Raw genomic sequence first — 24,900 nt, 5'->3', positions numbered from 1 at the left:
TCAACTGCTTTGTCAGGGTATCCTGTTAGTATATGAGACTGGATCCGAATTTAGTTTTGTTAATAGTTGAAATTTGGCCTATATATATGCATGTAAGAGTGGAATCTATCTCAATTGTAGCATGCATGTTACTCATAGTTGTGAACAACTTTCCTTTATCAAATGATTGCTGTTCCGAAATGTGCATCAAATCATTTGATTATACAGACATGAAAAAAAATGTAGCAATATATTAAACGGAAGTCCAAAAACCTTTTCTATTTTTCCTGTTTCTCATGGGCATGTTATATATTATTCACATGTGGATCGAGCCTCAGTTACATATACTCTCTTTCGGTAATTGTGCTGGAGCATGTTTTCCAAAGCAACTACTAATTCTGATATAGTAACTAATATGGAGTCAGATTGTGCTTACTGACTGAATTTGGCAGTCACCAAATTCTACAAACTTAACTCCTATATTTGTACGAAGATACTGACTCCATCTGTTGAGAAACTTTAACCACAATTTTGACTTGTCTGAGGTTGTCTGAGGAAATTTCTCTCCAACTCTTTGTTGGTAAACAGTCTTTTGGGCACATGTACGCCTAAAAGTACATCATCTTTCCTTGTTGGTAATATTTTGTGTTAGAATAGGCGCCCTTTGGGCTATTATGGGCCTAATGCCTTAGTGGTTAAGTTAGATTGATAAGGCAAGGATCACCGTTATCTGGGTGTTTCTATAAACCCTTAGGGGATCCTTGCCTATACTAATCTCGAGACCTATTGGCTCTCATGGTATCAGCCGCCTAGGTCAAGGACCTGTTCTTCCGCTGCCCGCGCGCCGACTCTCGCCGTGTTGCGCACCTTTTACCCCTCGCGCGTGCGCCTTCTCCCCATAGCGACGCCTCCACCCTCCCCCAAGGCCGCAGATGCCAACTCCTCTGTTACCTCCCAGATTCAGGCGGAAGCAATTGCCAAGCGCCAGGCCGCTGACTTGGCCAACGCCGCCGTCGCCATCGAGGCCCAACGCGCGGAGCGTGAGCGCCTGGCCGCGCGCGACGCTACTCTTGCCCGCGCCCAGGAGGCCGAGGCATGCAGAGGCCGCCGCTGCCGCCGAAGAGCGCGATGCGGCCGCCCAGCGCGCCCGCGATGCCCTAGATCGCGCCGCCCAGGCCTGCGCTGCCGCTGAGGCCGCTGCTGCACCTACGGGGCCCCTGATCCTCCACCAGCCGGTGGTGCGCCTGCCCCTGATCTTCGTGCCGCAATGCTTCATCATGAAGCCGTGGCCCTGCTGCAACTCCACTCCCAGGCGGTCGCTGTCAACAACATCCACAATCATGTCACCACTGTTCTGGACGTCGACTTCGGCAACTTCAGTCGGTGGTGTGATCAGTTCTTGCTGATCCTCGGCAAGTTCTCCCTGTGCGATCACGTCCGTGAGGAGCCTCCAGTCCCGATGTCACCTGACTAGGACCAGATGGATTGCGTCGTCAAGGCTTGGATCATCGCCACCCTCACGGGCGACCTGGCAGAGATCATCTCTGCCCAAGGCTCCACCGCCCGCCATGCTTGGCTTGCTGTGCAGTCTCAGTTTCTTGGCAACCGAGAGACTCGCTCCATCCACCTGGAGACACGTTTCCGTAATTTTGTCCAGGGCGACCCCTCCGTCACCGAGTACTACCGCCAATTGAAGAAGATGGCGAACGACCTCATCGCTCTTGGCGAGCCCGTGCCTGACCGGACTCTTGTCCTCAACGTCACTCACGGTCTCAACGAGCGTTTCAGTCACGTCGACACCCTCCCTCGTCGAGCATGTCCCTTCCCCACCTTCCTGGAGGCTCGCGACGACCTCATCCTCGAAGAGCTCACCTTGGCGAACAGGAAGGATGCCCCTGCCACCGCTCTCGCTGCTACCTCTACGCCGTACACCTCCAGCACCATTCCTGCGTCGGGCTCTGGTGGCGCTGGGGGTGGCTCCAAGTCATCCAACAACCGCCGCAACAAACGCGGCGGCAGCAACAAAGGCAGCAGTAACGGCGTCGGGCTCTGGTGGCGCCCAGCAGCAGTCCTCCAGTGCTCAGCAACAGCAGCCTGCTCCATTCAGATGTGGCTAGGAGGCCCCCGTCCTCCGCTAGCACCGATCCCGGTGCCCCCTCACCTACAGGCGCAGCAGCAGGCGCAACAGCAGGCACAATAGCAGGCGCAGCAGCAGGCTCTACTTGCGCAGTAGCAGCAGGCCCTCATCAATCACAACCCGGCTGCTGCTGCTGCTTCCGATGGTGTTGCACATTGGGTTGCCCCCGGGTATTACAACCCCGTGGCTGGTCTTCCCTCCTAGGATCCGACGACGCTTGCCTCCGCCTTCAGTACCACGTCCCTAACTCCACCACCGTCCAGCGACTGGTACTTCGACTCAGGTGCTACCTCCCACATGACCTCTCAGTCCTCCTCTATTTCACATATTCTTCCTTCGCGTTATCCTACTCCTTCATCTATTGTCGTAGGTAATGGTTCCATCATGCCTGTCACTGCCACGGGCTCTACAGAGTTGTCTCCTTCCTTGCGTCTTAATAATGTTCTTGTGTCACCACAACTTATTAAGAATCTCATCTCTATCCGTTAATTTACTATCGACAATAATTGTTCTGTGGAGTTTGACCCGGCTGGATGTTCTGTGATGGTTCTTCCCTCCCGGACCGAGATCGTCAGGTGCAATAGCTCCGGGTTGTTATACCCTTTGCGCCTACCTCTAGGCTAAAGGGTCGAGATGGCGGACTAGAAGGGGGGTGAATAGTCCTTTTTAAAACTTATCGCACCGGCTAACCGAAACAAGTGCGGAATTAAAACTATCGGTCTAGCCAAGACTACACCCCTCTATCTAAGTTCTCTAGCACCTTGAAAAGATCCTAAACAAGCAAGCAAGGTGCTACCTTAGCAAGAGCTCACCTAACCAAATCTAGAAGCAAGGTCACACAAACCTATGCAACTAGTACTTTGCAAACCAGGGGAGCTCCTACACAAACTAGTGAGGCAAAGCGCACAAAGCCTAAGGTCACTAGCAAGCTCAATAACAAGGCAACTAATGCCAAATTAGAGAGCGCAACTTACTTAGCTACACAAACTAAGTAATGTGACTAACAAGGTTACACAAACCAAATTAGTCACGCAAGGGAACTACTTCTAGCTACACAAGTAAGAAGGTAACTAGAAAGCTACACAAGCTAACTAATTACAAGAGCAATTACACAAGCACAAATATATGAATGTAAGAACAAGCTTGTGTTGGGGACTTGCAAACCAACGGGAAGAACAAATATTGACACGATGATTTTCTTCCGAGGTTCACTTAGTTGCCACCAAGCTACGTCCCCGTTGAGACAAGCTTCAAGGTTGCCGACGGTCCTCTTGCTAGTGGTGACCCACAAGTCACACTCTCCCACGTGGAGTGCTTACCACAAGCTCTAGCACTTGACCCGGCCGAACCACTTGTCGCTCTTCACGTCTCGCTCAACTAGAGTTGCTCTTCGCGATCCCCGTGGGGTGAGCACCGTACCCCTCACAATCTCTTCTCCGGAGCACCGCACAATCTCCTTGCGTGCTTCGACGGAGTCACAAGCCACCAAGCCGTCTAGGAGGTGGCAACCTCCAAGAGTAACAAGCACCACCGGCTTGCAACACGGACACCTAGTGCCACTCGATGCAATCTCTCAATGCAACGCACTAGAATCACTCACTCGCTATTGATTCGCTCTCTTGCAAGCACAAGTGAGTTAGAGGCTTTCCTAGCACTCCCCAAGCATGGACACTAAGTCCCAAGGGTGCTCAGCACTAGCCAAGGCCAGCCACCACTTCTATTTATATCCCCAAGGGCTAAACTAGCCGTTGCCCCTTCACTGGGCAAAACACGAGGGCACCGGACGCTCAACCCCCAACGTCCGGTGCTCAGGCGTCACCCATGTGTCACAAGCTGTTTGAACTCGACCGTTGCCGCCAACGGCTACTGCGCACGTGCGCCTGCACAGCACCACCGGACGCTCTACTGCGTCACACCGGACGCGTCCGGTGCACACCGGACCCGTGCGTAGAGAGCTCCGCAAACTCACAGGGTCACCGGACGCGAGCCACCGTACGCACCCTGAGCGTCCGGTGCTCACCGGACTCATGCGCAAAGAGGGTCGCCAAAATGCCCGCACACCGGACGCTGAGCACTGGACTCACTCCGGTGCGTCCGATGCACTCTGCACACCTGCGCCACAGACTGACACCACACCGGACGCTCTGGACCAGCGTCCGGTGCTGCCAACACCAGTGTCCGGTGAGTCTTGCTCAAGCTTCACCGTCACACGCGGTTTCTCGGCGCCAAGTCTTGCTCAAGCTTCACCGTCACACGCGGTCCCTCGCTTCAAAGCCTCCGACTTGCCCTTCACTCTTGCAACCGGTCCATCGAGCCAAGCCCCATCTTGATCTTCTCCACCTTGGTCACATGACTCAATGTCATGTCTCATATGCAATGAGCACCTCCATCATCACATAATCACCTGTGGACTAATCTCCTGTGTATCTCACATAAACACTATTAGTCCACTTAAGTAGTCACTCAATTACCAAAACCAAACAAGGACCTTTCATAGGCTCCAGCTCGCTCCCTTGTCGCTCAGGCTTCTTCCCCGCTGTGGCACCGGCGACTTGGCCACCCCGGCCATGAAGCGTTGTCCAAGTTTGCGTCCAGCACTTCGTGTCATATTAGTGATTGTTTAGATTTGTGTCATGCTTGTCAATTAGGGCGTCATGTTTGTTTGCCCTTTTCTGCGTCCTCCTCTCGTGCGTCAAATAAGTTTGATCTTATTCACTGTGATCTGTGGACTTCTCCAGTTGTCAGTGTTTCTGGTTATAAATATTATTTGGTTATTCTTGATGACTGCACTCGTTACTTGTGGACATTTCCTTTGCGACTCAAATCTGACACTTTCAGCACGCTGGCTTAGTTCATCGCCCATGTCTCCACTCAGGCCTTGTTTAGTTCGCAAAAATTTTTGGTTTGGGTACTGTAGCACTTTTGTTTTTATTTGACAAACATTGTCCAATCATAGAGTAACTAGACTCAAAAGATTCATCTCACGGTTTACAGGCAAACTGTGTAATTAGTTTTTATTTTTATCTATATTTAATGCTCCATGCATGTGCCGCAATATTCGATATGAACTGAACAAGGCCTCAGTTTGACACACGTGTCAAGTCGGTCCAGTGCGACAATGGGAAAGAATTTGACAACTCGAGTACTCGTCACTTTTTCCTCGCTCAGGGCTTCCATCTTCGCATGTCCTGCCCCTACACCTCAGCTCAGAATGGTAAAGCTGAACGCATTATTCGTACCATTAATAATGTCGTTCACTCACTTCTCTTTCAGGCCTCCATGCCTCCCTCCTATTGGGTGGAGGCCCTCTCCACCGCCACTGTCCTCCTAAAGATATTGCCTACCAAGACCCTCCAGTTTTTTACGCCCCACTTTGCATTATTTGCAAAGTTGCCTACGTATGATCATCTTTGGGTTTTTGGTTGCAAATGTTACCCCAACCTATCTGCTACTGCATCTCACAAACTCGCTCCTAGGTCTGCTCTTTGTGTCTTTTTAGGCTACTCTGCTCACCATAAAGGATACCGCTGCCTTGATCTCTCCAGCAATAGAGTTATCATCTCTAGGCATGTCATCTTTGATGAAACAACCTTTTCCTTTGCTGAGCGTCATGTCCCAGCACCTCAGCCGACTTGGAATTTCTTGATTTTACTGATGATGTGGTGTCAGCTCCTATTGGACCCTCGCACACTTTGTACCCTCCCACACTTTGTTTCCTGTAGGCTTGTCTCCCAGCACCTCCGACGCTCCTGTTGTCCCTGCCGGTCCTTGTGTGGCTGAGCTTGAGACACCCCCTGGTGATATCAACGCCCCTGCCGGTCCCTCTGTGACTATGCCTGGGGCGCCCGAGGTTGCTGATGATGACGTCCCAGTGCCTACGCTCTATGTCCCGTCGGTGCTTCGGTCTTCGAGGCCTCCTTCCGTGCCACGCGCGACCATGAGTTCCTCCTCTCTGAAAGGTCCAAATGGCTAGAGGGGGGGTGAATAGCCTATTTAAATTTTCTACAAACTTCAACTAGACAAGTTGATTAGTAAAACAAAAGGCGAAGCTATTCTAGCACTAGCACAACTAAGCTATGCAAGCCACCTATACAAACTAGTACAAGGCTAAACACTAAAACACAACAACAAGAGAAGGCTAGCTACACTCCTAAACAAGAAGACTAAACTAAACAAGCTAAACAACTGGCAAGGTATACAAGTAAGAAAAGGAGTGGAGAGTGATTGTTATACCAACGTTGTAGAGTAGAGATAAAACCAACCAATCACTCACAATCACAATCACAATAGATAATCCTCGGCAAGAGATGACACAAGATTTTTTTACCGAGGTTCACTTGCTTCCCGGCAAGCTACTCCTCGTTGTGGCGATACACCCACTTGATAGATCACGAGCTAATTGGCAATCCAAAGCCAAACCCTCAGCGGGTGCCGCACATCCACTCACAAGATGGGGATCCTCCAAGCCACAAGCAATCCACTAGAGTAGCTAATTGCAATCTCCCGCGGGGAAGGCTCAAGAACCCCTCACAAATCACTTGGTGAGGCTCGAAACAATCTCCAATCACGAGCTCAACACCACCGCTGCTCCAAGCTGTCTAGTGCGTCGAGAAACACCCAAGAGTAACAAGAAATCCGCAGCAAACTCAAGAATCAAGTGCCACTAAATGCAACTCTCAAAGCAATGCACTTGAATCTCACTCAATCTCACTAGGATTAGCAATCAAGCAAGGAGATGAGTGGAGGGAGTGTTCTCTAGCTCAAAGTATGTCTCAAGTAATCAAAATGTGTAAGAGAGAGCTCCCAAAGCCGGCCACCAACTATTTATAAGCCCCCTCAAAGAACTAGCCGTTGGCCACTTTCAATGGGCTGAAATCAGGGGCACCGAACGCTACCAAGTGAGCACCGGACGCTCAACCCCTAGCGTCCGGTGCACTGGGGTTAGCCACGTGTCCTTCTTGAATCTCGCGTGTCAGATTCTAACGGCTACCTGCAACACACCGGACGCGTCCGGTGCACACCGGACTCATGCGCAGAGAGTTCCGCAAACCTGCAGGGTCACCGTGAAAGGATCAAGATGCCCAAGAGGGGGGGGGGTGAATTGGGCTTCTCTAAAAATTTAAGCAACCTATAAGCTCCAATTCAACCCCTTGTGCCTAGTGTGACTTAGAGTGCTACCGGATAAAAGTTTTGCAACCTAGTTCCAATCCTATTCTAGCAAGACAATTCTAAGAATGTAAAAACACAAAGTAAATGCTAGAAAGTAAAGGAGTAGTGGAAGAAAGTGCTCGGCGATGTTTTGCCGAGGTATCAGAGAGTCGCCACTCTCCACTAGTCCTCGTTGGAGCACCCGCGCAAGGGTCTTGCTCCCCCTTGGTCCGCGCAAGAACCAAGTGCTCTCTACGGGCTGATTCTTCGACACTCCGTCGCGGTGAATCGCCCAAAACCGCTCACAAGCTTGACACGAGCCACCCACAAGAACTCCGGGCGGTCTTCGTGCCTTCAATCACCACCGAACCGTCTAGGTGATGGCGATCACCAAGAGTAACAAGCAACGAACTCTCACTTGACCCAAACAAGGCTCTAGAGAGTGGTGGATGCACACTTGACTCTTGGAACTCACTAGAGAAGGATTCTCTCAAGAAAACACTCAAATCTCAATCCTCTCTAGGCTCTTGCAACTCTCTTGCTCCACAACAAGGTTCTCTGATGTTCAAATGGGCAAGAGTGATCTCATGGACGAGGTGGAGGAGTATAAATACTATCCACCAAGTCCAAAGGTCGGCCAACCGTTTTCCACAGAAAACGTGGTCACCGGACGCACATTATGTTGCACCGGACGCACTGCACCGAGCGTCCGGTGCTTCATAACGGCTACCTGCACTTTTCTCTGACAGGTCACCGGACGCTAACCCTCAGCGTCCGGTGCACCGTCCGGTGCTCGGGAAAACTTTACATGCTCCCTGCGCATGGAACCGGACGCTACCCGGCGCGTCCGGTGCTTGCGTCTGGTGCTCAGGGAAAGCTCGCAAGCTCTCTGGGTAAGGGACCGGACGCTACCCGGTGCGTCCGGTGCTAGCGTCTGGTGCCTAACCCTAAGCACCACACTATTCTAACGGCTAGGGACCTCACCGGGCGCACTCACAGAGTGTCCGGTGCAGCGTCCGGTGCCCCTTTGGGCACCCAAACTTCGTCGAAACGCGATCGCTCCAAAACGAAGTTAGTTCCTCTCGATCTAAGGACTATCTCTGAGCTGCCTAGTGCTAGGTTTACCAAGTGTGCACCACACCTAAACCTAAAGCCTTGCCTAAGTCAAGCTACTAGATCAAAGCCCCTCTTAATAGTACGGTCAAAGGAAAACAAAGTCCTAAACTACTCTAAGTGCCCTTCTTCACCATATGGCACTTAGACCTAGTCTAGTCTTGACGATGTCCAACCATCCTTTGAAAACCGAAACGATTTCCACTATTAAGTAGGCATGTACGTCCCTGTCCATCGAGTACCTATATACCATGACCTTACCTATGACTTTGCCTCTGCAAAACACACGTTATTCATAGTAATCATGATGTCATTAATCACCGAAATCACTAGGGGCCTAGATGCTCTTTCAATCTCCCCCTTTTTGGTGATTGATGACAACCTCGAGTATGAAAAGAGTTGAGGTTTTTTAAAGAGACTTGGTTTCAATAAGCATGATACAATAAGAGCAAAAGGGTTAGACATGCTTATATCAACCAAGTCCAATACCCTGCATCCAAATATGTGAGTGAAATACAACAGGATATAAACACAAGACTCATAAGAACAACGGAGTAAAACGCGGAAGCAAAGGGTAATATGAGCCAAAACACATGACATTAAGATATCACAATAACCACAAGTCATATCTCACAACCATAGTATCTCACACAAGTGCAATGCATAAAAGTAAACGTGATGCATGATAAAGTAGCACAGATAAAAAGGGTATCTCAAAAGAATAGACTCCTCAAAAGAAGACTCCTAAACCCTCTCTTGCTCCCCCTAACTCCTAACTTTCATACTACGAACTCTCTCCCCCTTTAGCATCAAGCGCCAAAAACCTAAGAAGACGGTGGAGGAGGCGGAGCAGTGGAGTCCCTCGGCACGACCACGAAGCGAGCTGCATCATCTGAACTGTCGGCCGTCGAGGCAGAGGAAGTGGAGTGACCCTCTGAAGCTGTAGGAGCTGGAGAAGTGGTCCGGGTCTACTCTGGAGCTGTCAAAGGCTGTGCTGGCTGCTCGAGTCCGGCTGACGAAACTGGCACGGACTCGGTCGTTGTAGCTGTCGTCTCTGGTACGGTAGTAGACGGTGCAAGCTGCTCGGACAACGCTACTGACGACGACAGAAGCTCTATAGTGGTAACTGGTGCCGTAAAGACTGCAGGAGCCTGCAGAGGAGGAGGCGTAGGGTCACCAGTCAGAGCACTGTAGGTGAAGCTGAGGTGCGGATCTGTCTGCGAATCCCACACAAGCTGTGATGCTGACGCTGACTGAGGAGTGAAGCCTGAGCGAAGAGGAGTGAACTGAGGTACCTGCTCAAAGCCGGAAGAGATAGCACCCTGAGAGACCTGGTGCTGAGGAGTCGAAAAAGGCTGACTCTGAGCTGGTAGCTGAAGCGGCTGCTGAGACGGGCTCTGAGTCTGAGGCACTGGAGTAGGTGGCCTGACAGTCGACGTGCCTGGGAGCTGGATCTGCGGTAGCTGAATCCCTGAGGCAGCCATGAGAGCGGCCATCATCGCTGTCTGCTGGGCCTGGAAAGCAAGCTGCTGCTCCTGAAAAGTGAGAAGCTGACGCTGGAGCTCATCCTGCCTGGCCTGCATGGCTGCATTGATGGCAGCCTGATCCCTGTCTCGCCTCGCCTGCTCCTCAGCTGCACGGCGCTGATCTGCCCTCATCCCCTCTAAGATAGCAAGTAGGGCGGGGTCTGAAGTACTCGAAGAACCGCCTGCCTCGTGGTCGTGAGCTCTGGGAGGGAGATCTATCACTGGCGGCTGATAGTCATCATCTGAGCTGTCTGAGGCGAAGTCAAACTCGCCCTCTGCCTCTGCATCTGCAAACACGTCAATAGCTATATCCTGCTGCTCCTCTGTCTCTACAACTGCTGCTGCACTGCGGGTGCCCCTAGGAGAAGGTGGGGGCACCGGTCCACATGGAGCACGAGGAGGAGGTGCGGGTGCGCTCTCAACATCTGCCGGGGGTCGTAGTGGGGGAAGACGGTGTCGGACTCTGTCAACTCCCTCTGCAAATGAGCTGGCAGGGGCAGTGGCCTAGCACGAAGAATAAGCAGAGTGATCCAATGTGCATACGACAACTGACGCCGTCCCCTGAAGCTCTCCGAGATGGTGTCCTCTATCTCTGAGACGATCAGATCCCACAAATCAAACTGCGTCTGGGAGATAAGGTGAGCGACGAGCCACTGCTGCATACGAGTGAAGCCGTCTCTGTAGCCTGTCCGGGGGAGAAGAGTCTTCCTCAACACAAAGTCGAGGATCCTGGCTGGGCGTGTCAAATCTGCCACTGTCCTGCTGGAGCCCTCCCCAAAAGGTGCACGGAAACAGGGAGCCACGAAGTCAACTGGTGGGATCTCACCACCGTGAGGACGACGAGGGGGATCCACGTTCCCGTAGCACAGCTGGTGAATCCTGGTGGGAGAGGCTTGCAGTCCAAGCACCTCTCTAGCCCTCTGAGCTGTCACTCTGTAGTCCGTGCCTGCCAGTGCGTAGTGGATGTAACTGTGATCTGGAGAAACCCACACTGACGCATAGAACTCTCTGACCCACTGCTCACAGTAAGTGCTGGGGAGTGCTAGTAACTGTGGAAGTCCGTGGAGGTAGGTAAAGTACTGACGAATATCAGCTCCAACCACGTTCCCCAGTATCTCCAGGTCGATCACTCTGTGCTCCCTGAACTGAGCCTGAGAGCGAACCAGTGCCTCGTAGATGTCCTCCTGGACGACTGTGTAGAACCTGGCACCGGCTCTAGGATCCCTGGCAGCTGGAAACCAGGTGGGAAACGGAACGAACCTCAGCTGCTGGATCTCTCTGGTTGACACAAGAGAAAGATCCCTGTGGATCCTGACTGGCCTCGGGCGTGAAGCTGGTGTGCCTCTCGCTGGTGTGGCACGAGCTGTGGAAGTGGACTGACCCGGCGTGCCGGTCCGAGCAACGGCCTGGGTACGAGCACGAGTCGACCTCCTGAGTGGCTGCTCCTGCTCCTGCTCCTGTGCTGGACCCTCTACCTGGGTCTCTGTCTCAGTGTCTGGATCCTCCTGAGCTAGATCCCTGACCACAAGCCTAATCCTCTGTCCTCCAATCGTCACGGTGCCTGGAGGGGATCCATGGAATGCCTCTGCCTCAAGTACTGCACGCCGCTGCCGTGGCATGAGGTCATCACCTATCCTCAGAGCACCTGAGCGACCACCCCTCTCGGCTGCCTCAGCCGCTGCTGCAACTGCCTCTGCGACCTCTGCATCTCTGTCACTGGCCTTCCGCTTCTTGGTGGCCAGCTTCTTGCCTTTCCCCTTCTCTGCCGCTGACAGGCGACGGGGAGGATCACCTCCACCATCACCTCCTGGGGAACCTCCTGAGCCAGCTGTCGGACCACTGACATTCTTGGTACGAGCCATTGCAAAACAAGCGTCCGACAAACAACTGACTGACAATGGAGATTAACGCGCTGCAGGGAATCGACAAGATAGGATATATATAAGAAAACATATCGACTAGAGATGAGTCAATCCTATAGATCGTAAGAATAGATAAGATACACACGCGAATGGCTTACGATTCACGGACGAGTCGTGTTCCGGATGAAAATTTTCGATTGACAACCACCGGAAACCACGAGCCCTTTCCTTATGGTGCTGCACAGGATTAACGAGGAAGATCGAGGTTAAGAACCCTTTTCTAATGCAATGAAACGAAAAACTCAAACACCTTAAGGGCAAGCAATCGAGAAACTCACCCAATCCCTCAAATCCCCTCGAGATGGATCTGCGCGTGAGGAGAAGGATGGGGGAGAGATCCCTGGGCAGATCTGGCGCAGGGAAGATAGCACGGGATCGCCGGAGGAGGAAACTCGGCGGTCGGCGGCGGTTCCTGCGGGCTAGGGCACAGGCGGCTCGGAGAGAATCAGGAGAGAAGGAAGAAAACCGCCCGCGAAACCCTCTAGGCGCAGGCTTTATGCGCCCGCCGCGGGGTCACCGGACGCTCTTCTGGTGACCACCGGACGCGTCCGGTGACCACCGGACTCATGCGCAGAGAGGTTTGCATTTTGGCATTGCACCGGACGCTGGCTTTAGCGTCCGGTGCTTCAAGTCACGCCAGGTGAGCACCGGACGCACCTCACCGGACGCTGCAGGGACACTGTTCCTGCGTCCGGTGAGTGCAGTCTGGCACACTCACCGCACCGGACGCACAGAGGCAGCGTCCGGTGCATCGTCCAGTGCTCCTCTGAGCACTTTTTCAACTAAGCACCACGTCCGACTTTGACCCAACCAAGTTCCATTTCCAAAAGCACACAACTAAACACCAAATGGAACTGGTATGAGTGACTTCTCTCAAACCCTCAAATTTTCACAAATATTTAGCCATAGGCTTAGTAGTTTTTTATGAAGATAGTTCGAGAAAATCACCAAGGAGCATCGTATGGCCATAAAGCTAGGGGTTTGAATCATAATGAGCTTTGAATGCTCCCCCTATCTATGGACGAACACAGCGGATGCTCAACGAATAACCGAAAAGAAACGGTCAATTAACAAGCATGCATATGATATGAGTTGTAATGCAACACTTGAAAGTAAACTAATGCTTGTCAAGTTTGATCCAAGGTTAAGCTTTTTCACACACTCAGGGGGTTATCTTAACCATGTTAGACAAGCCCTACATGCAAGTTGTATTTTTAGTTTTAGTATGCATGATATGCAAAGCAAAAGTTATTTACAAGATTCAATACACAACTTTTATCTTTTAGTGAAGTTGGATAGGTCAAGCACATTAAGTTCATTTCTCAACATACAAAACCTAGCTTCATCTAGGGGTTTTGTGAAGATATCCGCCAATTGATTTTCCGTTCCCACATTCTCTAAGGATATATCACCTTTAGCAACATGATCCCTAAGGAAGTGGTGGTGGATGTCAATGTGTTTTGTGCGGGTGTGTTGAACCGGGTTGTTTGCAAGTTTTACGGCACTTTCGTTGTCACACAACAAAGGTACTTTGTCTAGTACTACTCCATAGTCTAGCAAAGTTTGTTTCATGTAGAGTATTTGTGCACAACAAGCACCGGCGTCAATGTATTCCGCCTTGGCCGTTGACAAGGCAACACTATTTTGTTTCTTTGACATCCAAGAGACAAGTGATCTACCTAGAAAGTGGCACCCTCCGGATGTGCTTTTTCTATCAATCCGGCACCCGGCATAATCCGAATCGGAATAGCCTACAAGTTGGAATCTTGCACCTTTGGGATACCACAAGCCTAGGCAAGGTGTGTATTTTAGATACCTAAGAATTCTCTTGACCGCAATCAAGTGAGATTCCATAGGCATTGCTTGATATCTTGCACACATACACACACTAAACATTATATCGGGCCTAGATGCGGTGAGGTAGAGTAGACTTCCTATCATGGAGCGATAGAGAGTCTTGTCAATTGGATTACCTCCCTCATCCAAGTCGAGATGCCCATTTGATGCCATGGGAGTCTTGATTGGCTTGCAATCCATCATCTTGAACCTCTTGAGAAGATCTTGAGTGTACTTCTCTTGAGAGATGAAGACCCCTTCCTTTATTTGCTTGACTTGAAATCCTAGAAAGAAGGATAGCTCGCCAATCATGGACATCTCAAACTCCTTGGACATCAAATCACCAAATTCCTTGCAAAAATCTTCATTAGTAGAGCCAAAAATAATATCATCAACATAAACTTGGCAAATGAAGATTTCCCCATTCATTTTCTTGGTGAAAAGTGTTGTGTCAACTTTCCCAATCTTGAAGCCCTTCTCAATGAGGAAGTCCTTAAGTCTCTCATACCAAGCTCTAGGAGCTTGCTTGAGATCATAGAGAGCCTTGGACAACCGGTAGACATGCTTGGGGTACCTAGGGTCTTCAAAACCGGGTGGTTGCTCAACATAGACAAGCTCATTAATATACCCATTTAAAAAGGCACTTTTCACATCCATTTGAAATAACTTGATATCATGACTAGAAGCATATGCAAGTAGGATACGAATCGCTTCAAGTCTTGCCACCGGTCCAAAGGTTTCACCGAAGTCAAGACCTTCCACTTGTGAAAAGCCTTTTGCTACAAGTCTTGCCTTGTTGCGCACCACTTTGCCTTGATCATCCTTCTTGTTCCGGAAGACCCACTTTGTTCCAATCACTCTTGCATCTTTGGGTCGCTCTTCAAGTGTCCATACTTGGTTGCGAGTGAAGTTGTTCAACTCCTCTTGCATGGCCATGATCCAATCCGCATCACGAAGAGCTTCCTCTATAGTCTTTGGTTCATCTTCAAGAGACACAAAAGCGTGATGTTCAATAAATAAAGCATGTCTAGAACGAGTAGTTACACCACGTGATGGACTCCCGATGATGAGATCTTGAGAGTGATCTTGGAGGAGATGTGATGTTCTTCTTGGTGCCACTTGAGGGGTTGGTTGGGAAGCATCAACATCTTGTGCTTGTGCCACCGCTTGCTCATGAGTGACTTGGGTGTCTTCATGAGCATCTCTCACATCCTTGTCTTCATCTTGTGGTACATGTGAGGTGGATGGTGGCTCAATGACTTGCTCATCATCATCATCTTCTTTTGGCTTGATGTCTCCCACCGGCATGTTCTTCATGGCATCCCTTAATGGTTCACCACCTACATCATCAAGATTATCACTTGCTCCTTGGGAGCCATTAGTTTCATCAAATTCAACATCAAATGTTTCTTCAACCATGTTTGTGGCATGGTTAAAGACCCTATATGCTTTGGACTTTGATGAATAGCCAACTAAGTAGCCAATGTCACATCTTCTCTAGAACTTTCCCAAGTGTTGGCGCTTCTTGTAGATGTAGCACTTGCACCCAAACACTCTAAAGAATGAGACATCGGGCTTCTTCCCATTGAGCAACTCATATGGTGTCTTCTCTAGGAACTTGTGAGGAAAGAGCCGGTTTGAAGCATAGCATGCGGTGTTGATTGCCTCGGCCCACATCTTCTCCGAAGTGTTGTACTCATCTAGCATTGTTCTTGCCAAGGTGATCAATGTCCGGTTCTTTCTTTCTACAACCCCATTTTGTTGTGGTGTGTATGTTGAGGAGAATTCATGCTTGATTCCCACTTCATCACAATACTCTTCAATGTTGGTGTTGTCAAATTCTTTGCCATTGTCACTTCTAATTTTCTTGATCTTCACATCAATGATTTTGGGCATTCTTTGCAAACTTCTTGAATATTGATGCAACTTCGGCCTTGTCTTGCAAGAAGAATGTCCAAGTGTACCGGGAGAAATCATCAACTATGACCAAGCAATATTTGTTGCCTCCAAGACTAGCATATGTGGTTGGTCCAAACAAGTCCATGTGAAGTAGGTCAAGCACTCTTGAAGTAGAGAGATAGGCTTTGGTTGGATGAGTGTTTGCAACTTGTTTGCCCGCTTGACATGCACTACAAAGTTTGTCCTTTTGAAATGTCACATCCTTCAAGCCTCTAATCAATTCTTTCTTCATCAACTTCTTGAGTGTGCCCATTCCAACATGTGCTAACCTTCTATGCCACAACCATCCAAGTGAAGTTTTGGTGAATAAGCAAGTCTTGACATCAACTTCATCGGATGAGAAGTCAACCACATATAAGTTGTTGTGCCGGAAGCCTTTGAATATCACTTCATTGTCATCTTCCTTGGTCACAATTACTTCCTTCTTCTTGAATAGGCATTCAAATCCAAGGTCACATAATTGTCCAACCGAGAGCAAATTGAAACTCAAGGATTGCACATAGAGCACATTGGTGATGGAGTTGTCATTTGATATAGCTACCTTTCCTAGTCCCTTGACTTTCCCTTTTGAATTGTCACCAAATGTGATCTTCTCTTGGTTGTCAACATCTTCATCAAGAGAGGTGAACATCCGGGGATCTCCGGTCATATGTTGAGTGCCACCACTATCAATTACCCAATGTGATCCACCGGTCTTGTAGTTCACCTACACACAAGAGATCAAGCTTGAGATTTAGGGACCCACATTTGCTTAGGGCCCTTGACCTTCTCTACTAGTTGCTTTGGCATCCAAATCTTCTTTGGCCTTTGCTTGTTGGGTGGCCCCATGAAGCTAACCTTGACCTTGCCACACTTGTCTTTCCTTACAATGTAATGAGCATTGAAGGCAAATGGTCTTGCATGCTTGGGCAAGGGTGGTGGTAGTGGTGCCTTACACTCATGAGCAAAGTGTCCTTCTTGACCACACTCAAAACATCTCTTTGGTTTTGGCTTACTTGGTTGATCATGAGTAGCTAGTGACTTGATGAGCTTTGTTTGATGAGCCTTGTAGCCAATCCCACTCTTGTCCATCTTCATGACGGTGTTCATGAAAAGCTCACTTTGAAGGTCCTTCCCCTTTGTGAACTTTGCTAACCCCATGGTTAAGTGTTCCTTCTCTTTCTTGAGCTTGTTGTTCTCTTGAGTTAGCTTCTTGATGATTGGGTCATTGTTGCTTGCTAACTCATCCAAGATGAATGTTTCATCTTCTTCTTGCTTGTCATACATCAAACCAAGCTTGAGATATTGATTTTCTTCCTTGAGCAACTTGTTCTCATATGCAAGCTTCTTATCTTGGTCAAGTGACTCAATCACAATGGTCTTGTGCTTGACTTGTTCTTGCAACTCTTTCTTGAGCATGACAATTTCATCCTTGAGCTTGATAGTGTCCTCATAGCTCTCGGCCACTACCACTTTCTTGCCCTTGCAATCAACACATTTGCTTGTGCTCTCCACAAGTAAGTCATCACAAGATGTGGCTACATCGAGCTTAGCAACATTGTTAGTAGCAACATGTGTTTCATCAATTGCAAGTTCATAAGCAATTTCAAGGTTGTCATAGTTTGCTTTTTGAGTTGTTAGCTCTTCTTTCATTGCTCTATATCTAGTGATAAGCTCATCATGAACACTCTCAAGTTTATCATGTTTTTCTTTGAGATCTTTTAGAGAGAGTTTGAGCTCCTTGAGCTTGGTGGTCATGATCTCATTTTGGTCTCTAAGCTCATCACTAGATTTAAGCTTTGCTAGAAGAGTGTCATTTTCAAGTTCAAGCTTTTCATTTTCACTTCTAGTTTTTCTTATGACCTTTGTGTACTTGTTTAGCAATTTTACAAGTTCATCATAAGAAGGTGATTTATATTCACTATCACTTTCACTACTCTCATCCTCACTTTGTACCTTCCGGTCACCCTTAGCCATAAGGCATAGGTGTGTAGAGGATGTAGATGGTGGTGAAGATGATGGTGATGGAGCATCGATGGCAATGGCGGCAACCTTCTCATCATCACTTTCATTTCCGGAGGAGTCACCACTTGAGCTCTCAATGTCGGTGAGCCAATCACCAACAATATAGGCCTTGCCATTCTTCTTCTTGTAGTGCTCCTTCTTGCCACCTTTCTTCTTGTATTGCTTCTTGTCATTCTTCTCATCATCACTTGAGTCATCTTGCTCTTTGTTCTTCTTCTTGTACTTGTCCTTCTTGGGCTTTGGACATTGATGAGCAAGATGACCAAGCTCACCACAATTGTAGCAATCCATCTCGGAGATGGGTTTCCTCTTGCTACTTGTGAAAAACTTCTTCTTCTTGGAATCAAAGTTGACTCCATTCTTGTTGAGCTTCTTCAACATCTTGGTGGTCCTTCTCACCAAGAGGGTAATAGATGCATCATCATCACTTGAAGTTGATGACTCAACTTCCATCTTCTTGGCTTTGCCCTTGTGAGAAGCTTTGAGAGCCAAATCCTTCTTCTCTTTCTTGGCCGACGAGGAGCCATCTTGAGGGTTCATGTGCATGTACATTTCATGAGTATTGATCTTCCCCAATATGGTGGTTGGTGTAGCGGTGGAAAGATCGCCTTGATGAAGCACGGTTACTATGTACCCATATTTCTCAATGGGAAGCACACATAGTATCTTCCTTGCTACATCCGCCGTACTCATTTGTGTAAGCCCAAGTCCATTTAGCTCCTCTACAATGACATTCAAGCTAGAATACATTTCATTAGCATTTTCTTTAGGAACCATTTCAAATGTATTGAGCTTGTTCATCACTAGGTGATAGCGTTCCTCGCGTTCACTCTTTGTTCCCTCATGGAGCGCACAAAGTTCCTTCCAAAGTTCATTGGCGGTTTTGTGGCTCCGAACGCGGTTGAACACCTCTTTGCAAAGACCTCTAAAGATGTGGTTTTTGGCCTTCGCATTCCACTTCTCGTTTTCTTGCTCTTGTGGAGTAAGAGCGGTGGCTCTTTCCGGAGGGGCAAACCCTTCGGTCGCGGCTTTTAGGCACTTTACGTCGCATGCCTCAAGGTATGACTCCATCCGTATTTTCCAATACGGAAAGTCATTCCCATCGAACATGGGTGGCGGTCCATCCCCGTTAGACATCTTTCTCTAGGCGGTGAAGCCTAAATAATGAGCACTAGGCTCTGATACCAATTGAAAGGATCAAGATGCCCAAGAGGGGGGGTGAATTGGGCTTCTCTAAAAATTTAAGCAACCTATAAGCTCCAATTCAACCCCTTGTGCCTAGTGTGACTTAGAGTGCTACCGAATAAAAGTTTTGCAACCTAGTTCCAATCCTATTCTAGCAAGGCAATTCTAAGAATGTAAAAACACAAAGTAAATGCTAGAAAGTAAAGGAGTAGTGGAAGAAAGTGCTCAGCGATGTTTTGCCGAGGTATCGGAGAGTCGCCACTCTCCACTAGTCCTCGTTGGAGCACCCGCGCATGGGTCTTGCTCCCCCTTGGTCCGCGCAAGAACCAAGTGCTCTCTACGGGCTGATTCTTCGACACTCCGTCGCGGTGAATCGCCCAAAACCGCTCACAAGCTTGACACGAGCCACCCACAAGAAATCCGGGCGGTCTTCGTGCCTTCAATCACCACCAAACCGTCTAGGTGATGGCGATCACCAAGAGTAACAAGCAACAAACTCTCACTTGACCCAAACAAGGCTCTAGAGAGTGGTGGATGCACACTTGACTCTTGGAACTCACTAGAGAAGGATTCTCTCAAGAAAACACTCAAATCTCAATCCTCTCTAGGCTCTTGCAACTCTCTTGCTCCACAACAAGGTTCTCTGATGTTCAAATGGGCAAGAGTGATCTCATGGACGAGGTGGAGGAGTATAAATACTATCCACCAAGTCCAAAGGTCGGCCAACCGTTTTCCACTGAAAACGTGGTCACCGAACGCACATTATGTTGCACCGGACGCACTGCACCGAGCGTCCGGTGCTTCATAACGGCTACCTGCACTTTTCTCTGACAGGTCACCGGACGCTAACTTTCAGCGTCCGGTGCACCGTCCGGTGCTCGGGAAAACTTTACATGCTCCCTGCGCATGGGACCGGACGCTACCCGGCGCGTCCGGTGCTCAGGGAAAGCTCGCAAGCTCTCTGGGTAAGGGACCGGACGCTACCCGGTGCGTCCGGTGCTAGCGTCCGGTGCCTAACCCTAAGCACCACACTATTCTAACGGCTAGGGACCTCACCGGACGCACTCACAGAGTGTCCGGTGCAGCGTCCGGTGCCCCTTTGGGCACCCAAACTTCGTCGAAACGCGATCGCTCCAAAACGAAGTTGGTTCCTCTCGATCTAAGGACTATCTCTGAGCTGCCTAGTGCTAGGTTTACCAAGTGTGCACCACACCTAAACCTAAAGCCTTGCCTAAGTCAAGCTACTAGATCAAAGCCCCTCTTAATAGTACGGTCAAAGGAAAACAAAGTCCTAAACTACTCTAAGTGCCCTTCTTCACCATATGGCACTTAGACCTAGTCTAGTCTTGACGATGTCCAACCATCCTTTGAAAACCGAAATGATTTCCACTATTAAGTAGGCATGTACGTCCCTGTCCATCGAGTACCTATATACCATGACCTTACCTATGACTTTGCCTCTGCAAAACACACGTTAGTCATAGTAATCATGATGTCATTAATCACCGAAATCACTAGGGGTCTAGATGCTCTTTCACACCGGACGTGAGCCACCGGACGCACCTCTGAGCGTCCGGTGCTCACCGGACTTAAACACATAGAGGGTTGCAAAACGCCCTCACACCGGACGCTAACCACCGGACGCTCTCAGAGTGCGTCCGGTGCTCAACCCTAGCAGGGTCAAGCACACCGGACTCTGAGGCCAGCGTCCGGTGCCTCTGCACTCAGCGTCCGGTGAGTGTTTCTCAGCGAAAAACACTCCCGTGACTTCTCTAAATTTCCCACCAGCGCAATAGAAAATATACACTTATTTTTCTCAAAAGCGCCGAATCCCACACCCCTCTCAACCCTAGGAACTCCACCTCCTTTGTAAATGTGCTAACACCAACAAGTGTCCACCACCAAAGTGCATGTGTGTTAGCTTTTCACAAACATTTTCACCAAAGGAGTTATGTTAGCACTTTACTAGATCTTAATGCATATGCTCAAGATATGAACCTAGTAGCACTTGATTCGAGAGATGATCGTGATTTCCTCTCTTGATAGTCGGCTATCTATCCTAAACCCGGTCAATCACTTCTCTACTCATCTTAGACCGACAAAAGTAAAACTCTATGTTTATACCTTTGCCTTGATAACTTTGCTCCTCATCTATCACCATGATCTTCACTTCATGCTTCATCCCTTTGTGATCATGTGGCCACCTTTTCATGCCACCATGCACCTTCATCACATGTGTTGCTATGCCTAACTCATATCACTTAAACACAAGACATTAGCAACTTGGTGTCATTAATTACCAAAACCAAACTTGGGCTTTCACTCTCCCGCGCCACGCGCGGCACCAGAGATGGAGGCCTCGCCTCGTCACCTCTACGTCCCGCCAGCACTTCATGCTGGCGCCTCCCCGTCCACGGCGACGACGGGTTCAGCGCCACCTCAGGCGCCCCGTGGGCCTTCGCCTGGCTTTCCACCTCTTCGACCCAAGCGTCACTTCATGCACCACTACAGCCGCCGACCTCGACCCTTGGCTGCGCCCGCACTAGCCCCCTCAGCTGTGCCCGCGTCCCCACCACCGGTGACTGCAGCTCCATTGCCCAAGGGAGCTGTTCCTGTTCACCCAGTGAGCAACCAGCATGCCATGGGATCGCGGTCAAAGAGTGGCTTTCGGATGCCGGCTGCTTACCACACTGGCTCCCTCTCTCTAATGTCGAAGACCTTCCGCAGTGCCCTTGCAGACCCCAACTGGCGAGCCGCTATGGAAGAAGAACACCATGCCCTTCTACAGAACGACACATGGGATCTCGTACCTCGCCCCCCTCGGGCCAACATTGTCACTGGCAAGTGGATCTTCCAGCACAAATTCAAGTCTGATGGTTCCCTTGAGAGGTATAAGGCCCGCTGGGTACTTTGTGGTTTCACTCAGCGCCCTGGTGTGGATTTTGATGAGACTTTCAGTCCGGTGGTGAAGCCTGCTACTGTTCGCACAGTGCTCTCGCTGGCTCTTTCTCACACCTGGACTATACACCAGCTCGACGTCAAGAATGCCTTTCTATATGGGACTCTGAATGAGACAGTGTACTGCCAGCAACCCTCTGGATTTGAGGATCCTACTCGTCCCGAGTCTGTCTGCCTGTTGAAGAAGTCACTATACGACCTCAAGCAGGCCCCCCGTGCTTGGTACAGTCGCATGGCTACCTACCTTCTTTCTATCGGGTTTGTTGAAGCTAAGTCAGATACATCACTCTTCATCTACCACCGCGGCTCCGACACAGCTTACTTGTTACTATATGTGGATGGTATATATTGTTCTCACAGATTCCTCCCCTGATCTCCTCCGGCGGATCATCTCAGCCCTGCAGCGAGAGTTTACCATGAAAGATTTGGGTACACTGCATCACTTCCTTAGCATGCAGGTTCAGCGAAGTAGTGCTGGTTTACTCCTCTCCCAGCGACAGTACATGTTGGACATTCAGGATCGCGCCGGTATGGCAGAGTGCAAGCCTTGCTCCACTCCAGTTGACACCAATCCGAAGATTGCTGCAGCTGACGGGGCCCTAGTGTCTGATGCCACAGACTTTCGCAGTCTTGCTGGTGCTCTACAGTATTTGACATTCACCCGCCCAGACATTGCGTATGCCGTTCAGCAGGTGTGCCTTCATATGCATGACCCTCGAGAGCCTCACCTTGCTACTCTGAAGCGAATTCTCCGGTACATCCGAAGCACACTTCATCTTGGTCTACTGCTGCGTCCATCTTCCTCTATGGATCTTGTCGTCTACACTGATGCCGATTGGGCTGGTTGTCCAGACACTCGTATGTCCACCTCGGGCTATGCAGTGTTCCTCGGTGATAACTTGGTTTCCTGGTCATCCAAGCGGCAGAACACAGTATCAAGATCCAGTGTTGAGGCCGAGTATCGCGCAGTGGCTAATGGAGTTGCAGAAGCCACCTGGCTGCGACAGCTTCTCATCGAGCTGCACACGCCCCTCAGACGCGCCACGATGGTGTATTGTGACAACATCAGCGTAGTCTACATGTCCTCCAATCCAATTCAGCATCAGCGTACAAACCACATTGAGATTGATCTTTACTTCGTTCGAGAGCGAGTTGCCATGGTGATCTTAGTGTCCTGCATGTTTCCACTTCTTCACAATATGCGGATATCTTCACCAAAGGGCTGCCTTCTTCGGTCTTCACAGAGTTTTGGTCCAGTCTAAACGTGCAAAGTGGCTGACGTTTGGACTGCGGGGGTGTGTTAGAATAGGCGCCCTTTGGGCTGTTATGGGTCTAATGCCTTAGTGGTTAAGTTAGATTGATAAGGCAAGGATCACCGTTATCTGGGTGTTTCTATAAACCCTTAGGGGATCCTTGCCTATATATGTACTCTGTACCCTTGATTATCAATCTACTAATCCCGAGACCTATTGGCTCTCATTTTGCTATAGTGGAATAATATACTCATGAACTTGTGGTTACTCTATCTGTGTCTAGAATCTAATATGTAGCACCGTCAACAAAATAGATAAACAGGGGGGGGGGGCAAGATTGATTCCGTGCATGTGAGTTCTTATCAGTCGTGTCTACAAGTTTGTAGCAGTTGGTTTTCCTGTAATACTGTGTCTCTCATACATATATATAATAATCTATCCTAGTTTCTGTGTCTACACACCTTGTGATTTAGCAGGGTTATAGATAGATGTCAAAATCAGATGAAAGTTGGCTTCGTCGCTGTGACACGGGGCTATCAGCAGGTTACCGGATCCAAAGCACCCAGGGAAGCCTATTTAAATGATTCTTTGACTCTTGATTTGTTACGGATGTGCCATGTTTGGAGAATAATAAAAAGGTACGTAGTATAGGTCATATATACTTTATGGCCACCAATGCAATCAAGTATTTGATCAACTTAGCTAACCTGAAACCATTTAACTAGCATATATAAATGCCCATGATCTAAGCAATAGTTAAAAAATTACAGGGTAAAAATTGTACTGGAATAAAGTCATCATAGATGACAGCTATATGTAACCACGTCTCCTCTAAGTAATAAACAAATGATAATAGATCACTGAAGATATCATATTGTTTTTATATAGCCACAATAGCGTTCTGTAAGTCATGTTTTGTTATTTGAAAGGGATAGAAAGAGAGGAATAAATGGGTGCCAAGTTTAGGGGACATGGTGGGCCTTGTTTGGAAGTTGGGGAAAGACTTGAGAAAGAGCGTGGAGAAGGGAATTCTGGGTGAAAGACACACAAAGAAGCTTTCGTGGATGGTGGAGATGAGATTGCGTTAGGAAAAGCTGCGAAATTCCAGCTTTCTCTGGGGTTAGTAGGATTTGGGCAGATTTCTTTCCAACCAGGTTGAAGCAAAAGTCTAACCGAAAAGTTTGCTGATCTGAACTCATATAGATGCTGGAGACGACACTGGCTTTGATGTGCTGTGCTGTCCCAACTTGTTTAGCCATGTGAAAACGCACCCAAGGGAAGAGGGTGATCTTTGCGCACTAGTTACAGCTGAGATCTGTAAAGGCCAGGCACCACTGATATTGCTGGACAATACCAAAGTTGCACGAACTGAAATACTTGGTGGCTCCATTCACCTTTTAACTTGAAGTCAAACACGATATTCTTCTGAGAAGGTATAATATAGTTAGTGCCAGTGATTCACTCAAAGCAGTGTGATGGCAAGTACAACGACAAGAAGACCGTCGCATTGCGTTTGCCCAGGTTCTTAATTAACATGCATGCTTCTTTTTTTTTTCTGGGTAGACACGACTGATACAAAGTAGAATTACACAATGCAACAGGAATATCATCAGATGGCTCTGTCGTCTGTCCTTGTTTATCCTATATATATAATGATCTTAGGTGTGCAGCTCGGTGCTCACTAACTACCACTAGCTGATGTTCTACTCAAGTACAGAAGAAAGTCATAAAACATGATTGAGAAAATTGTCTCCCCAACCATTTTTGTCAGTCGCACAATTTCCGCTGCTTCCGTACTATAGACCGATTTCTTAACATGTAGCTTCTGAGCAGCTGTTATATTTAGATCTTTCATCGATCCTGGCTATCGCTGTTGATTA

At 48.9% G+C, this 24,900-nt stretch overlaps 3 protein-coding genes across 3 annotated transcripts; 2 read left to right on the top strand and 1 right to left on the bottom strand.

Annotated features, from left to right (window-relative positions):
• Nucleotides 794-1,321, bottom strand: LOC110433611 (glycine, alanine and asparagine-rich protein-like). The gene has a single exon (XM_021456089.1). It carries the CDS (start codon nucleotides 1,319-1,321, stop codon nucleotides 794-796), a length of 528 nt encoding a protein of 175 aa, XP_021311764.1.
• Nucleotides 1,460-2,179, top strand: LOC110433610. Its single transcript, XM_021456087.1, has one exon. It carries the CDS (start codon nucleotides 1,460-1,462, stop codon nucleotides 2,177-2,179), a length of 720 nt encoding a protein of 239 aa, XP_021311762.1.
• LOC110433609 (uncharacterized mitochondrial protein AtMg00810-like) lies at nucleotides 22,298-23,029 on the top strand. Its single transcript, XM_021456086.1, has one exon. It carries the CDS (start codon nucleotides 22,298-22,300, stop codon nucleotides 23,027-23,029), a length of 732 nt encoding a protein of 243 aa, XP_021311761.1.

This window comes from Sorghum bicolor, chromosome 3 (assembly GCF_000003195.3).
Source record: "Sorghum bicolor cultivar BTx623 chromosome 3, Sorghum_bicolor_NCBIv3, whole genome shotgun sequence".
In the NCBI taxonomy this organism is placed as follows: Eukaryota; Viridiplantae; Streptophyta; class Magnoliopsida; order Poales; family Poaceae; genus Sorghum; species Sorghum bicolor.
The sequence above is the reverse complement of the archived record's forward strand: the minus strand, read 5'-3'. Positions and strand labels throughout refer to the sequence as shown.